We start from the raw sequence: 18295 nt of genomic DNA on the forward strand, positions 1-18295 counted from the left end.
ACTAGAATGTACCCTACAGCTAATAGATCTGCTGAATTAATGGTATTTAGTACTTGGCAGAGTTATGAATGTCCATTCCCAGAGTCAACTTTAAAAGGTTTTTCTCATGTTTCCCTTCAGGATCCAGGCTGGAGCAGTATCAGCTATTCTGTGGGGAATATGCCTTTGGGACCCCCAAGGTTTTCTAATTTCTGTATGAAAGCCATTATCTGGTGGAAAGCTGTCTGGCTTTGCCTGTCCTTGTGCCAAAGTTGCTGGCACAGGACCTGGAAGCCCACAGGTCCTCTGGCCCTGGGATGATGCTGACCCCAGGCTGCAAGCCTGGCTGGGATGTAGAATGCTACCCAGGCGTGGCCAGTGGGAAACCTCTAACACAGGTGCTGTGGAGAGATGCGTATCACAAAGCAGCAGGAGCGAGAAAGGGAGCCCTGCAGGTCCGAAATTCCCTGGCAAAGGAAAGCAGCACAAGAGGAGGAAGGGATGCTCCTCGTTCATCGCTTGGAGTAACTGGAACTAAAAACACAGTGTGAGTGCTCCGACTGCATGGGACAGGCTCTCCTCCCCAGAGCTTTTCACCTCCACCAGAGAGATAAAAGACATCTGTCAGTGTGGGGATTTCAACCGGCTTGAATATTTGTGGCTGTGATTTGGACCCTCGTCATGCCCACGTACTGTGTCACTGCAAGAGGAATTCAGTTACCATAGGTTACCCTATCAGTACAGGGACCAAGTGCCTCCCCTCTCATCAGCTCTATAAAAAGAGTCTCTCCAAGATACCCCAGCGGCTCCTGCCTGCTGGCGCAGACCAGGAGAAGCTTGGCTGTGGGGAGAGGAAAGGCTGCCAGAGGAGGTGTCAGCATGCCGTCTGCATTCCAGTTTCAGTGCCACTTCATTCTCATCTTCCTGGCAGCCTCCAAGGGGGAGACCAGATACCTAGAGGTGAGCAATGGGGCACTTTGCTGTGCTTTTAACTGCTGTCTTCTAACTTGTACTCCCAGGTTTCAAGCATTGTGCTTTTTCTTCTCTTTCCTCCTATTCCCACTCCTCCTTAAGCATACACCTGGGTAGCATTTAATGCAACAGTCCCACACCATGCCCTTGTCCCCCCAGTTTCTTCATCCCTTTTCCCAAACTTGCATTTTTACTGAGGATTTGAGATTTTCTGGGCTCATCTCCTAAGTGCTAGGTTTGCTCCCCTCTACTTCAGCTTGGCAGCTTTCTGACAGAGCTCTTCCACAGCTGCACTGTTTCTGGAGGAGGGATTTAAACTGCTGGTGCCTGTTCTTGAGAGGTGCAGGGAGGGGGCTGCATTTCACTTTGTCCCACACTCTTCCTGCCTCCCTTCCTTCACCAGGTGAGGGATGCTGGTGAAGATGAGCCCTTCCTACTTCTCAGTGAAGATCTGAAGCGAGAGCTGTCTGCAGGGCAGGTCTACCGGCGGTCGCTCCGTGAGTTTTTGGTATTCTGGTGGGGACCATCAGTGGGTTGGAGAGTCCTGGGGGGAGTTCAGGGCATAAGGAGGGGAACAGGGCTATCTCAGAGCAACAGACCTGCAGGCACCTCCTGCAAGGTGGGGGAGAAGAATAACAAAGTGTTAAAGTGTTGGGAAAACCGTGGTTGAGGCAGAGCGATTGAAATGAGGCTCTGAGAAGAGGCTGGGGCTCAGAGCTGAGGGTCCCCAATAATGGGAGGATGGGGATTGGCCACCCATGTCCCTGGGAATTATCACACCTTCAGGGCAGGTGGAGAAGCTGTGATTAGAGGGAAATCTGAAGGAAGAGGGTCTTTGTGCACTTGTGCACATGCAGTTTTCTTCTCAGAGATGCATTGACTTGTCATCTCCCCCTGCGCTCCCCCTCGCAGGCTTGTGCTCACACTTGAGAGCATGCTCTGATGCTCAGCAGGCTCCTAATTGCTTCAGCTGAGTCTCCCTCTCCTCACCACCAGCCGGGTCTCAGTGTATGGGTCTTTCTCCACCATCCCATTTCCTCTGCTGCTGGCGCTGAGTCTCCCTCCCCGGCAGGATGAGGCAGCAGCCCCGTGTCTGTGTTTCTGCAGGGTGCATTGACATGCTGAGCATAGAGGGGCAGTTCACCTTCACCGCAGACCAACCACAGCTGCACTGTGCAACTTTCTTCATCGGGGAGCCAGAGGAGATCATCGTGATCGACTACGACCTTGTAAACATCGACTGCAAAGGGGGTGATTTCCTGAAGGTAAGAGGCTGGCAAGTTCTGCTGCGTGTCACCTTCCCAACATGTCAGACATTCACTATGTGTGGAAGGAGCAGGCGAACGCGTGTGTGCATGAGTGTGTGTGTGTGTTTCTGCATGTAGAACAGGCTCTCACAAAGCAGCTGTCTCTGGGACAGCTGTTTCTCCTGCCTAAGGCACTTTGGGTATGTCTCCCCCATTACCACCCTATACAGCATAGTCGGATGCAGGCTGAGGATTCCTCTCCAAACCACAGCACCAGCCCTCCTGAACTTTTCCAGGAGCACCTCTGCTGAGTGTCCATACCCAGGGACTGACTGAAGTTTGGTCAGTACAAGCCAACCTCGTCAGCCCCATGAAGAGAGTTTTCTCAGTGCATGCAAGCCCTCCAGATAATGATGCAGCTTTCTGAATGGCTGCTGCAGGATCTCTGGTGGCAGGTCACTTAACATCAGCTTATTAATGAGTGGATCACTGCAGCCTTTCTTTCAAATGGCCCCACTAGAGCTTTCCAGGGTGTTTGCCCTGAACAGGAGGAGGTTTGTGACTCAGAGCCAGTTATATTCCAGTATCAAAAAAAAATTCACGAGTACATTTTGTTGGCAGGCAAAGCACTGACCAAGATCTGAACTCAGGTCAGGACTGCAGAGGAGGCTGCTCCCTGCATCTTGCACTCTGCTCTTTACGCTGTGGTGGCTGTGCATAGCACAGACCCTATCTCACCCAGTGGCAAATTAAACTCGGGGAGGTGGAAAGCTCCCCTTCAGCCCTTTCCTTGTGTCCCTCTCTTGGAGAGATGCTGTCCCCCTGCTTGGTTTCCTCCAAGGTAATCCTGTCCTTCCCATGCCCCTGGCTATGATCTCTTCCAATGTTGTTATGGGGAGGCTGATTTCAGCTTGGTTTGGGTCCAAGGATTTTGTACCTAGACTTACAGTCACTCACGGAGGATATAAAAATCTTTGAGGCTTTATAAAGGTTTCCCTCCTTTGATCATGGGGTCCCAATTTCTGCATTAAACTATTGTATTTATACAGGCAGCTTTTCCCTTGTGTAATTCGAGCACCCACGTCTCATTACTTCAGAAAATTTATAGTTTTAGGAAATCCAGAGACTGATCCTGCATTTTTATCATGAGGAATTCCTACACATACATTAAGATTACTCACTGAAGCAATGGCAGAATCTAGTCATTGGGTTTTCCAGGTACCAACTGGACCATAGAAGGAATTATTGGGTGAGAGCTGCTAGGAGGGAATCCAAACAGGCAACTGCACAGCTATGCTAGAATTTAATATAGATTTCTAGTTCTGACACATTTTCCTGAAGACAGGGAAGGCAAATCATTGCTGGTTTTGTTGTGAAGGAGAGATTTGTAGAGGTTGCTGCATAAGGTCCCTGCCAAGTAGGCAGCATTTGTTCTGCTTTCTAGTGATTATGATGAGCTGAGAGAAACGGGAGAGAGCTATACCTCTGCCAATAATTCCTCATTAAAGCTTTATTGTATTCCATTACCTCTGGAGGGCATCCAGGTCTTTAACGACAAGCTGCAGAACATGAATGGTGGAAAATTTCAGGCCAGATCAATGGACTTACTGCCCCGAGTTTGAGAGTGACTTATGTTTCCTATGGTTCCCAAATTAAGCTGATAAAGAACTTCTCTTAGTAACATAGAAATTGAAATAGTATGGAATAATAATAATAATAAAGATGCAAATGTGATGATGCTGTCGCAAAAAAAGAGCTGCTTCTCTCAAAAATAGCCACCAGCATTATCAACTGAAAGAAATGAAGAAAATTAAAACTAAAATTTATATATATGTATTTCCTAAATGCAGATTGACGCTTGAATAGTTAGTTAAATAGTAGGAAATTGATAAATAGCAAGAATTTTTGTTTTAAATTGGTGGTTTCGAACAGGCAATCTGGTGTCAAAATAAAACACTGTCTTTAATATTTCTTGTTTCTCTGCTAACAGAGCAATAAGCAAAAGCCTTGTTTTCAATTATTGAATACCTATAGGTATTTGATGGCTGGATACTCAAAGGAGAGAAATTTCCCAGTTCCTTGGACCATCCTCTTCCTACTTCTGAAAGATACATAGACTTTTGTGAAAGTGGCAATATTCAGAAGAGCATCAGGTCATCACAGAACGTGGCAATGATCTTCTTCAGGATTCACCAGCCAGGCAATGGATTTACCATCACAGTCAAGAAAAACACCAACCTCTTCCGTAAGTCTGCATCTTACACCATCTAACAGGCTCGAGTTTGGGGCTGGAAGCAAAATGAATGTGTTGATTTGCATTTTGAATTCTCTCACTGGCATTATCTGCCCTCACACAGCTCCAGTAGTGGCAATGGAGCCATGCACACCTGCAACGGAGCCATGCACACCTGAGGATTTGACTCAGGTGCAGCGTGTCTCAAGGAAAGAAGACAGTGAAGTGTAAGAGATAGCTTGGGCAGGTCTTCAGAGTTCAGGGCAGAAGGCTCTTTCTTACAAAGTTATTTTCCAATCTAGTATGTCATATTCCAGCACACTTGGCTAGAACAAATAGTATTAATTTAGAGAGTTTAATCTCAGCCACTTGTAGATCTGGGTGAACAATGAGGTAAAATATTTGAAAACAGTCAACAGCAAAACCACCATATTGAATGTTATGTGATTGTTATGACTGATAGTTCCTGTGTGATGTACTCTAGGTTACCCTGCTCTTGCAGGGGTGTTGGACCAGATGATCTCTTGAGGTCCCTTCCAACCCTTGGGATTCTGTGATTCTGTGATTCTGTGATACATGATTCCAAGAATCTATGCACAAGTTCTTTCCTTAAGCCTGTGAGATCACAAGGCACAAATAATGGTCACTTGCATCATTTTTCTGAGGGGGGACAGACCACTTAACAATTACTGTTCAGGCCAGTCTGGTTTATCCACCTCACCATACAAAGGATGAAGATGATGGCCTGTCCATTCTGTTCTTATTCCAAGTTGTACAGACACAAGCCTGCAAGCTGGGTCCCCACACTGGTGTGACTTCCATGCCCATGGATGTGATTACTGTGTGCAGTTGCTGGAGGTGTCTTGTGTCCTTCATCAGCCTGCTGAAGCAGCTGCAGGCCTCCAGATAGGTGTGGAGTCCCTTGCATTGCACACACAGATGATAAGCTACTCTCTCACCTGAACTGTTAAGCTTTAACTCTAAGACAAAATCAGCATGTATCCACTCTATTTTCAACGGGACTTTTTGCAGGGTAAGCAACTCCACTTAAGAGCTGGCAAAACCAGGTGACAACCACTCAAAGCTAAACAAAAGGCCTGCACCTGTATTTAGCTTCCTTCAAACTGGAAAACAACAGGAGCCCCTCATGTATGGATTTGAGGTGTGAGCTCTCCCACTGACTGCTTTACCCTCAAATTCTGCGAGACCTCATACTACACAGTAAGCAATAGACAGAGATTTTTTGGGGGACAAATGCTATGCAAGAATGCCAGAAATGCCACATGCATATTTTCCAGCATTTGGTTGTCACTCTCAGTAATTAAACCATCTATTCTTCGTTAGTACTGAAAGTACATAATTTTGCCACAGGCCATAGTGACTGCACAAGTAATTCTTATACCTTCTCCTGTGCTGCAGCTTGCAATGTCATCTCTCAGACTCCTTCGGGAAGATTTACCATGGTCATTCCTCATCAGCACAGGAACTGCAGCTTCTCCATAATATACCCAGTGGTGATAAAAATATCTGATCTTATGCTGGGGCATTTAAATGGCCTCTTTTTGAAGGTGAGTTGCTTATTTCCTAAAAAATTACTACCATGTGCAGTTTTCCTGGTCATGGGAGAGGGAAGAGTGTTAAAGCGGGGATAACAAAAGTGGCATGGATGCTAAGGCATGTGACTCTGGGTCCCACGTGCACATGCTGGAGGCTCTGGTTTCCCCCCAGAGAAGAGAGCTGGTTATGTCTCTGTTGCTTGTCTTTGTAATGTTGCAGAGGCAAATTATGCTAAGTACCATTAATGCATGTAAATATTGGTTGCCATAACAAAGGGTAAGAATTTCATTAGAAATAAAGCAGTGCTTTCTGTCTGTATTTAAACTAATGAAATCAGCAACTGTGCTGAACAGAGAAAGAAGACATGGGTTAGACAGTGAGGTATTAGCATGGAGAAAATACAAAGGTGCTCACAATTGATTCCTTGCTCAGCATGCTGAGCATCCTCTGATTCATTAGCGTGGGGCTGTGGTTTGGCCACAGCATTTAGCTCTTGGTGATGAGCAGCAGGAGGAGACAAGAGCTGTTGGTGGTCCCCTGTGCCTGCAAGGTCTAAGAAGGTGCAAATTCCAAACTATCCAGAAGGACAGGAGCAAGAAAGTTTATTTTCTGAGCCATTGAGACTGGCAGCCCAGGTCACTCATGGGGGACTGCTAGCGTCTCAGCAAACCAGACTGTGAGAGATGAGCAAATGAGTTGACTTAGCAGCGGGCAGAAAAGGGACAATAGCAGAAGACATAAAGAAATCAAGCACTTAAATAGCACCATACAGGTGACAGCCCAAACGTGTACACGGTGTCTGCGCAAAATGGTTTTGGCAAACATCATTAATTTTCAGGAAAAGAATGCTTGTGGGTCTAATATATGGTGAGCTATTTTTATTATACAAAACTACTCTTTTGGTTAATTCCTACTTTAATTAAGCTCTACCAAAAGCAACACTTATTGTTTAGGAATATGTATGGCATAGTGGAACTCAAGTTCCTGCATGCCAGCTGAGTGCACACATGCAGCCCATGCCTATATTGATTTGATTACATGTCTAAGCATCCAGAATCAGACTGCTTATCTGCACTAAAAGAAATTGAATCAACACCTTGACTACTTGTCAGTAATTTTCACAGCCTACTTAGGTGTTTCTTCAGAATCCCTTAGAAAGTTAACTGAGTAATGTCAAATTGAAGTAGTATTGTTCAGGATAAAACCAGCTTGATTTCGTACAGGTTTGATCACGGAGAACTTCTGAAACCTACTGGTGGCTGCAGTCATGTCTAGAGAACTGCTACATTTTGAAGATAAATTATAAATAACTGTTAATCTCTGCCTTTTCAGAAACCATCAGCAGGCTGTTCAGGAGTGGGAGATTTTGTAGAGCTGCTAGGAGGAACTGGCTTAGACCCATCCAAGATGTTTCCACTTGCTGATCTCTGTCACTCTTTTCATGGGTCTGGTAAGAGCACTTTGTTCCACTTAACTCCATGTGATAAAATAATTAGCCAGAAAGAGTCATGCAGAGGCCCCCAAACCTGGATTTCCTGCTAGACTGGTAAACTTCACATCTAGCAGAACATGAAAGCTAAAGCTATTTGAGCCTGTGGCTGGGCTGCATTACACAGAGGCAGAATGGTTCCATTTTCAGCTAAGGATTTTTTTCTCAGTTACTCGGTGTTTCCAAAGCCTCCTTTTCTGCTGCAGAAGTAACACGTACCCCTGAAGCCTCAGAGGTCCCACTCTCTGCTTTGAACCCTGGAGGAGCTCTGTTCCTGTTTCACTGCCATGCCACAACAGTGACCTGTTTTTCCCCCTAAATATGAGAATTCCCAGTTTCCTGAAAATTCAGTTCAGCAGAGTACCAAGCGTTGCAGTGATATGACAGATAAGCCCCTGTGGCACATGTGTTGTACCTCAGAAGTACGAACAGGAACATTGAGGAACAGCATATCCACAGGGCTGGAGAACAGACATGTATATGGCCCTTCACACATGTGATATCTCTTTGCCTTTCATCACATCACAACTTCATTTTCCAGGCACTGCTCAAAGCTTTAACTGGTGCTGAGTGAATACTGAGCTGTGTGATGAGATTAAAATGTGCTTTCCTGGTGGTGAGAAGGAAGGGAAATCCCATCTCAACAGCCCTTCCTCTCCCAGTGACCCACCAGATTCCTCCTCCAGTGAGGAAAATGCTCCAAGTTTCTCAAATGAAAGAGGCTTTGCCAAACTGCTGCTCAAATGGCTTATCTAAAGCAGTAGCTACTGATGGACTCGATTTCCCCCAGAGTGAGTCCATATACTGCCACTGCCATTTGCGTTTGTCTTGGTGGGACTCTCACATGCCTTTGTTACTCTGAAGCTCCTCCTTACACACAAAACCACTCATTCCTCTAACAGGAAACTTTCCAAATTGTTCAATTTTGGTATGTTTAGGATACAGCAACATTTCCCTTACCCATTGCTCCTTGTATCTTACAGTAGCATACCTTATCTTCCCAAGACATCTGCATCATGTCCACCTGTGCATATCTAAAACTGTAGGTGGATAGGAAGTGAGCGGCATTTACATGAGTAAAGGTTACAATACTTGATTAAATACCCAAGCCTTTGTACAGTAAAACTAACAAATACAAAAAAGGGTATTTAGTCAGCAATACCACCACTAGCTGGTCTCACATACAAATTTGCTCTGCTTTCAAAATTGTATGTATCAGTATTTCGTAGTTCTCAATGCTATTTATCTTTTATCCCTCTCTTTCATATAAGTGTATCTTTGTATCTCCTCAATATCTCTTTTCCTTAATTAGCACAAATGAAAATTGGCTGTGACAATACCGTGCTGAGAATGGTCTCCAGTGGCAAACATGTCAACCGTGTGACATTTGAGTATCAACAAATCAACCTGCAGGAAACAGAAAACAGAAAGGAGAACAGCATTGAGGAATTCTGCTTTCCTAGTATCTGAAAAACCAGGCCACACATTTTCACATAGCTAATGAAAATAAGGTTCTGGTGAATTAAAAAATATGTATTTTTCCTTTAAACAGCTGGTAGTATCAAGTCTTTCTACAGTACAATAATATTTTTTTTTTCATACAGATCAGTCATTCCCATGAACAAGCAAGTAAAAGCAAACAATATATTAATCTTTGTTACTATCACTGTATTATTTCCACAGTATTTAAGATCATTTCCCATGCCCAAAATCAATAGCAAGAACAGAAGGCTATGTTTCCCAAACAAATATTATTAGGAAAACAGAAAAAGACCCTCTGTGTATCTGGTCTGAGTACATATGAAACCCACAATAAGTATGAACTTCACGCAGCAACTTTATCCTTTTATATCAGGTATAAACAAAAAAAAATAGATGGTGGAATACATTTCCAGTTTTGTAAGAGGAAACCCAGAATTAGTGTGTGTAAAAACTACTGGTTTGTTTATGACTATAAATGTACTATTTATTTCTAACGACGTGTTTTTAATAAAAATTTATAGCATGGAAACTTCCTCACATAAATCCAAATAAATAAATTCATGTAAAGAGTTGGCAAAACGTTATTACGTTGTATCTTTCTGAAGAGCTCGCCCAGCATTCTGGTTTAACTTCCCAAGTCTTGTGCAGTTTTCTGGAAATGATGATTTTGATCATATGTTACTGTGAAACTGTGGACTATTAAAGTAACACTATGGGCAGAAATGTATTTTGCCAATCTTGTGTACACCTTTAAGCGGAGTACGTTCCAGCTGTACACTTACTGACACCTTCCCTGGGGAGTAATTTTGGACAGGTGTCCTGCTGACCTGTGGAAGCACGGATGTAAAAGTACAGATTCTTATTTTACAGATCTTTGGTGACCCAGAAGAGGAGTGTAAGGCTGGAGAGCTCTAGGAAGCACAGTGCAGCAAAGGACCAGGGTTGTATCCTAGCTTGGAGGGAAACGCATGGACTGATTCTTTTGTTTTCTGGGAGTACTACCTGGGAATAGTGAGACCAAATTGTTCCTCCTCTGATGTTCAATTAACGGTCAACCCTGATTAGTCCGGCTGCATGCTGGATATCTTCAGCACTGGTTTGTGGCTCTGAATCTCATAGTCAGTCACCAAAAATCAAGTGTCTTGAGTGGTCAGCAACATTGAAGTTAATCCCTCCTGACTGAAGGGGGTGAAAACCACAAGATGCCCCAGTCTCTCCCTTTGTAGGGCTTTGGGAACCTAGTTTTGGTGACTGACTCATGAACAGAGAGATGTATTTGCCATCATGGCAGACTCAGGGAAGCGTGTCGACCCTGCTGGGTTGTTCCAAAGAAAACCCAGACAAAGCTGCTGCTGGCTACCACAGGGCATGGAGCCTAGCTCTGGGCTCTGATCCAGCTCCATGCAACCCACCATGGGCTTCCTGGGCCCCCAGTGTGGTGCTGGCCGTACTGGTATGGTCACCCAGCACCAGAGACATCGAAACATAAAAAAACTAAAAAAAAAAAATCGAGACACAAAGAAATACCATTTTTCCTGAGAAAATTTGCAGTGACAGAGGACCTCTGTCCCACAGCATCACATTCAGCTTACCATTTATGGGTTCCTGTCACTTTCAGGGTAGCCCTAACTGCATCCAGCCCCACCAGGCTTTCCTGGGAACCCTTTGGTGAACCAGGGCAGGTTTCTGGGCTGTACAATTTGGGAACAATGTCACAGATTCCATATCAGACTGTACCTGTCCACGTACTTGCCTTAACAGTGGGGAGGGATAGAGGTCTGTAGTAGTGCTGCTCCTTGGTCACTAAGAAACTTCAGAGATGAAAGATCAACAACATATCTAGCTCAGGACTAGATCACCAGTGAAGATAAACTTACAGTCTGTTGCTCAGTGCAGTTTAATAGTGGTATTTCCCACCTTTCAGGTTTATGAGGTACTTTTTTTTTCAATCCTAACATTCACATGCAGGAAAACCAGGGGATCAAACCCAGTTAGCATGGCACTTGAAGGGCAGGTCCTGCTTCTCATCATAGGATGAGAACAACCTGAACTCATCCTATGACAAGGTGATCCTTGTAAGTTGTGGCCAATGATATGAGATTCAACAAGACAAAGCGCCGGGTCCTGCACTTGGGCCAAAACAACCCCATGCAGCTCTCCAGGCTTGGGGAAGAGTGGCTGGAAAGCTGCTCATGGAAAAGCACCTGGTGGTGCTGATTGGCTGAGCTTAATATGATCCAGCTTGTGGCCAGGTAGCCAAGAAGGCCAATGGCATTCTGGCCTGTATCAGCAGTAGCATGGCCAGCAGAGCCAGGGCAGTGATCATCCCCCTGTACTGGGCACTGGTGAGGCTGCACCTCAAATCCTGTGTTCATTTCTGGGCCCCTCACTACAAGAAAGACACTGAGGTGCTGGAGCAGGGCCAGAAGAGCAACAAAGATCGTGAAGGATCTGGAGCACAAGTGTGATGAGGAACAGCTGAGGGAACCTGGGTGGTTTAGCCTGGAGAAGAGAAGGCTCGGGGGGGACCACACTGCTCTCTACAGCTACCTGAAAGGAGGATGGAGTGAGGTGAGGTCGGTCTCTTCTTCCATGTTACAAGTGATAGGACAAGAGGTAATGATCTCAAGCTGCACTAGGAGAGGTTTAGAACTATCCCTTCCCCAGAGAAGGTGGGCCAGCATTGCAACAGGCAGCCCAGGGCACTGTCTCTGGAAGCATTCAAAAACCATGTGGATAGGGCCCCCAGTGACATAGTTTAGTGGTGGACTTGGCAGTCCTGGGGTAAAGGTTGGACTTGATGATCTTAAAGGTATTTTCCAACTTATTTTATTCTATGACTTTAATACCTCCAAATCACCAAGGCCTTAAAGAAAAGATACTTATGTTCAGAGGGGTTAGATTTCCTCTCCCATAGTACACAGAAATGGTGTCTACTACTAAACTTCCTGTTATAGATGAAGGAGAATGAAAAACAAGACTTGGTGTAGGACAGCATCATGTGTTCCTATTGCTCCATGCATAATAGTCAAGTATTGGTTGACCAGTCAAGTCATGGTTTTCCCAGAACTGGTTGTCACTTCCCCTACTTCTTTTAATCAGCATAAATTTAGGCAGCACCATCAATGACATCACTGCAGTCTGTTGCCTATATTAGAAAAACCCAGACCACAGTCAGACAGGCATTCATTGGCCCATGCTTTAAGGCCCACCTCATGCAGAAAATTAATAGTCACTTCAATCTGTGTGCCTGTATTAAAGGAGGCCCTTGTTATTTTGGAAGTTGCAGAGCTTCAGTCACAAGCAGTCATCTTATAGATGTCAAATGTCACAATGTCTCCAGGGCTTAGGTCTGGAAAGTAGGGAAATAAGTATCCTCATGAATGAAAAGAAAGGAAACCAAGACAATAAAAACACTGTAAGAAGACAAAAAAACAAACCAAACCAAACCAAGCCAAACACAAAACCCCCACAAATAAAAAAAAAATCAAAGCCAGCAAACAAAAAAAACGAAACCAAAACCCTGAAAACACCCCCACAAACAATAACAGCAAAGCAGAGAAGCAGCTACTAAAAATTTGTAATAGGAAAAAAGAAAGCCAAGATGAGAAATATGTCAATAACATGAATATATGTTGAAAGACACAAGAAAGTGACATAGGAGCTAATAAGATTGTACCCTGGAGGCTTACAAGATCTGGAAAGACTCAAGAATTGAAAAAAAAACAAAACTACAGAACAACCAAAACCAAGTTCCTAATAATAAAATGGAACAAAAGACTTTGAAGAGGCACTGCATGGAAATGTTGGCTTAGGGAAGAAATTGTATGTCCTGAATTTAGAAACCCTGACATCTGTCACTGTAAGCAAAATAACACAAACCACAATTAAAGCTAAAACCTACTAAATTGACAAAAGATGTGACCGACAGGCTTGGTGAAGATTCCTGGTGAAAAATTAACCATTTCACCCTTTGATTTGGCATCAGCACTGCGTTTCCCTTAGAGAAGTGATGTAAAAGGTGGCATGGTCCCACAACAGCACTACAGAGCATAGAAGCACCATGTTAGATTTACAAAGAAAAGCACAGAACTTGAACTGATCACTCAGCCAATGCTCACAAGCAACTGAAAAACTACAGCACCACAGAAACTGCAAAGGAACCCGAGGTTAAAAACTGTTGTTTGCAGGGAAAGGAAAAAAGTCAGCAATTCTTACTGGAATCTCAAACTTGGAAAACAGAGGGACATAGAGCATGAATCAACTCCTGCATTTCTGTACTAACACCTAAATCAAGGTGGCTGTTCAGAAAAAACAGTGTAGTGAGTTGCCCAGAGGGAGGCTGAATTTCCCACCCTGGGTAAAATTAAAATTCTTCTACTTAAAGACCATGCAATAAATCTTCATCTTTACCATGTAAATTAATAACAATTGCAGAGATTTATTGGAGAGTGGTAAGTCTTTGTTGTTGAAATTGCATAGAAGATGGAAATATTATGGAGGTAGTGAGGAAAAAGCCTGAGAACTTGTTCCTGTAGAAGTGCCCTAAACATTTGTAAGAATCAGTCAGCTGAAATAATATTCATCAAGAGTTTTCTGGCAATGGAAAGGGGAACATTTTTATGTGTCCTATCAACACAGAGCATGTGCCAAATGCCGTTTAAAATAGGTCTTGGTAGAGGAATAGATACAGACTTGTTCAAGTGCTTTAGGATTTTTAAGAGAAAAAACCAAAACAGAACAAATCAAAATTGTTCAGGAATAAAGGATTATTATTATCAATAAGTAAAAGTGTAGGAGAAATGTTTTATTAAGGTTAGAATTGCAACATTTGGAGGTAAAAACTCAGCAGAACAATTGTAACTGAGAAGGACTGATCATAGTGAGATGTTACAATGATTTCTTGTATTGTGAGTTGATCATCTGTTCCCAAAATCAGATTCTTTATTCTTAAAGCAGTGAGAAAAAAATCACAGACTTCTTGGCAGTAATGTGCAATTATGCATAATAATATGCAATATTATTTTAAGTTAGAGTAGTTCTGATAAATTAGTATTGATTTTTACCTTTGATACTGACAATGAAAATGAACACTCAAAGACAAGTGTGGTCTTTCTGAATGGTCTAAATTACTTTTAAAACATCTTCTAAGTATCTGCTCTGCTAACATTGATTTTATGAAATTGTGCCCTGCTTCTGCTATAGTGAAATTTTGATCAATAGATAGGAAGAAATCACACAGAGGCGGAATATTAAGGGAAGTGAATTTGCAGAACACATTAGGTATTTGATCATATAACCTGCTGCCCACTCCTGCAGATTTATAATACATCTCCAGAGCCATCGCACTGTGCTGGCGTCACATGCCAAGTGGATTTTTTGCTAGCTACAGGGACCGCACTATTTTGTGCACATAGGGTACTAAAGGCTCTGAACTCTGTTATCCTGCACTGGAATATGTGCAGCATCAATTATGTAACAGGGACCCAACTAATTTTTAAGAGCTTAAAGAAATTTCACTTGCCTTCATGAAATGCACACTTCTTAGGACCTCAAAGCTGTACTTACTCAGTTCTAAACACAAGCTGAATTATACTTCAAGGAAGTGATTCATTATAGTCATTTTTATTCAGAGCCTCATTACTTCTGGTATCTGAGTAACTTTCTTGTTGATAAATTGACACAGTTTTCACTTTTTCTCCCCACTTTGCTTCTTATCTTTAAAGATCAGCAACAACTAATCATAGCAACTATGGATTTTGTACGCACATCATTTCCTATTAAAGGAAATGCAGTGTATTACACGTGAGTCACTACAAAATGAAAAGTTTTCATTATCTGTTCTTTTGAATAAAATTGATATTCATGATACCGTGCTGCTGCAAATTACCATCTAACCACCAATTACAGCGTTGACTAATAGTTTTTTTATAACTTTGCCCCTCAACAGGAAAGCAAGCAGTTTTATAACCAAGACTTGTCTTTCAGATACACACTGGTACTCAGTGCCCCTCATCAGGGCTAACTCTGAAGGACCCAGGCACATCTTTCAGATCAAGCACATAATGGCTGTTTCATGCAGGACATGTTTACAGATGTCCTGTCTCTCACAGTCCCATCCTGGGCTGGCAGTTGGAGGTCTTCCAAAGCAGCATTGTGCTTGGCAGTACCCCCTCTTACAAGGAGTTGAGACCCACAGAGCTGGAAGAGAAATATCTCTGGCCTTCAAGCTCACAGGTGCAGACCCCCAGCTCTCCCCCTTCCCTGCTGTCACATCCCTGGTTCGGCCTTTTCCAGGCTCCTGAAGCCCCAACACAGGAGACTACAGCGTTGCAGCCTTCTGCTCCCCAGTGTTCATGGTGAGTCTGAGCAAACTGTTGTCAAGAAAAGGCAATCTTGGCTCCTCTCCCATGGAAGATGTCCCAGCTGAGCTTCCTCCTGCCCTGGGACACATTCCACTGCTGGTGGTTAAGTGGTTACCACGCATATATTGGACGCACACTGCTACAGGCAGGTGCTGGCTTGTATTTAAATAAAACAGTGTGTAAAGCTCAGCTACTGGAACAATCTGAGACAATAGTAAAGGGTATGACTAAGTATCACACAACAAAAATAAAATCATCAAAAAATACAGAGTCATCACAATAGCAGGTGATAAAAGATCATAATAATTTGTCTGAAGAACGATTATTCTGTCTTTGGGAAACTCAGCTTTAATTAACTGACAGATACCAGCAAGAACCTCCAGCACAGCAGAGCTGCCTGTACTCAGATACAAAAGCTGGCTGAAGATGACACCTTTTGACATCTCGTTCAGATGTGAGAACTTCAATTAGACTGGTGGGAAGCATTGCTGGCAGTCTCCATTGATTCTACCCTGCTCTCCCCAGTCCCAAACCACTTCTGGTGGTGAGAAGTCACTGGAGATGCCTGGCCCAACAGGAGCTGGAGTCATTCAGCTCCACACCCTGCATCTGCCACCAACTGCAAGCCAATCCAGGCATCTCCTGACATCAGAGGTAGCTGGACATGGATTTTGCAGATCCACAAAAGCCCTTCAGGATGCAGCTGGGTGTGTGGAGAACAGTTAAAACCTAACCTCTCTGAGGAAGTTTCACAAGCTTCTTTATTGTGAAGTTTATATTTACAAGAAAAAAAAAGACAACATCCCTAAGTAGCTCTTGGTTTCAATCCCCCTCAAATTCAGGTACCGTAGTAAACTGAGCTTTAAACTGGGCACCTCTTGGAGGTCTGAACACTGACACAGGTTTCTGATTTGCCTTTAAAATGTTCTATCTGGCTGTTTTGTGAGGCAAAGATTGATGACACATGCTTCCAATTCTGCCATAACTTAATTAGACTTCCAGTAAATTCTCCTGCAGTCCCAGCAGATACAACAATTAACTAGAAGCAAAGATGAAATGCCCCAAATGAAGAGGTGACCAAATGGGGTCTCTGACTGTTTAATCAGTCAAGTTCCAGCCTCACATTTAGGCATGTGTAGGCACTTACTGTACAAAAGATACTGTGTTTTCATGCTGCTGCAAGCTCCTGGGTTGAGCTGAAGCTCTGAGAACAAGTAATGTTACTGTTATTATGGGTAAAGAAAAGGCTGTTTAAATTCCACTGGACTCCTTTAAGTAGGGTAGATGATGAAAACTAGGAAAGACCAACTTAGAGGCAATAAGAGTTGGATCATCAAAATAAGAGCCAAAGAAGTAAATTTGAGAAGCTTTATACAGTTATTTCTGCATAATAGAGTCCATTCTTAATGCAGCTGACACATCTATTTATCATCTCATTACATCAAAACATATAGCTATCTTTGGAATGAGACTGGTTTGGGCTGTTCCATTTGTCATTACAGCAGTATCAGCCCTACCTGTCTGAATATAATATTTTTTATGTCAGAAATAGGTTCTTCACAAAACAGGGAAATTGCTGTGTGTTTGCTGTCATAATTTGGTTGGTTTGAACAGAGATAATGAGGGTTACCAAAATAGGAAACCTGCTCATTCTCAGCCCATCTCAGCTGTCAATCTCTACAGTCAGTGGATGGTATAATTTTCAAGGGAGCTGAGGATGCAGTGGAAATTCTGTTTAGATGATCCAATCTAAAATGAAGAATGAGCTACACTGAATCTTGGGGGATTTGCCCCAGTGGTTTTGGCTTGTTATTCCAAACCATCTTAATTCAGGAATGCGATCCCTCAGAGTTTGTTCTCATCTCTTGGCTTTTTGGACAGTGTTTCTTACTGTCTAAGCAGGGAACAGGAGGGGAAAGTTTTGGCGAGTGTGTGTTTGCATACTTTACAGAGGACACATCAAAGTCAAGCAGTCTTTGGAGCCTGCATTGCATCGAATGCAAAAGGAAAATCAATTGGAAAAGGCCAGGTTAGTTCATCATAACCCAGGGGTAAGATTATATTACTATACAGATGCAGGAGACCCCATGACTGAAAACACTGCAGTTCTCCATTACTCTGAAAGAATGTTACAAAAAAAAATGTAGGACTGCTTAAATCTGGATAATAAGATCTTAATAAATTTAGATAATCAGATCATACAAATAGGTCATACATTTGCTCATGTTTCTTGTACAGTTGATTAATAGCTATGCATAGTTATTTACTGATTACTAGTGGATTCTCTCCTAATTCCTATACAACTTACTATCAATTATTGCTATTTTTCATATCGGGATATAGTTTCTTTGATGTTTTCTAATTCACAGAGGTGTAATACTGTCCTGGGTTCAGCAGTAGCAGTCATTTTTCTCCTTCTTAGTAGCTGGTGCAGTGCTGTGTTTTTGACTTTCAAGCTGGGAACAGTGCTGATAACACTGATGTTTTTAGTTGTTGCTCAGTAATGTTTATTCTGACGAAGGACTTTCTGAGTCTCATGCCCTGCCATGGAGGAGGGGAAGCTGGGAGGAAGCAGACACAGGACACCTGACCCAAACTAGCCAAAGAGGCATTCCATACCACATCACATAATGCCCAGGATGTAAAACTGGGGACAGTGACCTGGAAAGGTCAGATCACTGCTTGGGTCAGGCTGGGTATTGGTCGGCAGCTGGTGAGTGGTTGTATTCTCTTCCCTTGTTATTTTCCTTATCATTATTATTATTGGTGGTAGCAGCAGTGGTTTGTGTTATACCTTACCTCCTGTACTGCTCTTATCTCAACCTGTGGGAGCTACACTCTTTTGATTCTCCCCCCCATCCCTCCAGAAGTGTGGGGGGAGGAAGAGGGAGGAGTGAGAGAGCAGCTGCTTGGCTGACTGAGTTTAAACCACATATGCAGTAAGCTTGCAAAATTCCAAACCGGAGTGAAA

The 18295-nt window shown here is 43.2% G+C and overlaps 1 protein-coding gene across 1 annotated transcript; it reads left to right on the forward strand.

Annotated features, from left to right (window-relative positions):
• The first annotated feature begins 782 nt into the window (after window positions 1–782).
• CRHBP (corticotropin releasing hormone binding protein) lies at window positions 783–9682 on the forward strand. The gene is made up of 7 exons (XM_061362058.1): window positions 783–939; window positions 1355–1448; window positions 2059–2216; window positions 4233–4443; window positions 5851–5999; window positions 7321–7438; window positions 8790–9682. The coding sequence occupies exons 1-7, from the start codon at window positions 859–861 to the stop codon at window positions 8945–8947; spliced, it is 969 nt and encodes a 322-aa protein (XP_061218042.1). The 5' UTR covers window positions 783–858; the 3' UTR covers window positions 8948–9682.
• Window positions 9683–18295: the final 8613 nt, after the last annotated feature.

Source organism: Neopsephotus bourkii, unplaced genomic scaffold (genome assembly GCF_033783945.1).
Source record: "Neopsephotus bourkii isolate Nb327-2 ecotype Australia unplaced genomic scaffold, CSIRO-AGI_Nbou_v1 NB_1076, whole genome shotgun sequence".
NCBI classification, from domain to species: domain Eukaryota; kingdom Metazoa; phylum Chordata; class Aves; order Psittaciformes; family Psittacidae; genus Neopsephotus; species Neopsephotus bourkii.

Coding starts and splice junctions, on each gene's coding strand:
- CRHBP (XM_061362058.1), top strand. CDS start 859: ATGCCGTCTGCATTCCAGTTTCAGTGCCACTTCATTCTCATCTTCCTG. Junction 1,449..2,058: donor GGTCTACCGGCGGTCGCTCC/GTGAGTTTTTGG, acceptor GTGTTTCTGCAG/GGTGCATTGACATGCTGAGC. Junction 7,439..8,789: donor TCACTCTTTTCATGGGTCTG/GTAAGAGCACTT, acceptor TTCCTTAATTAG/CACAAATGAAAATTGGCTGT.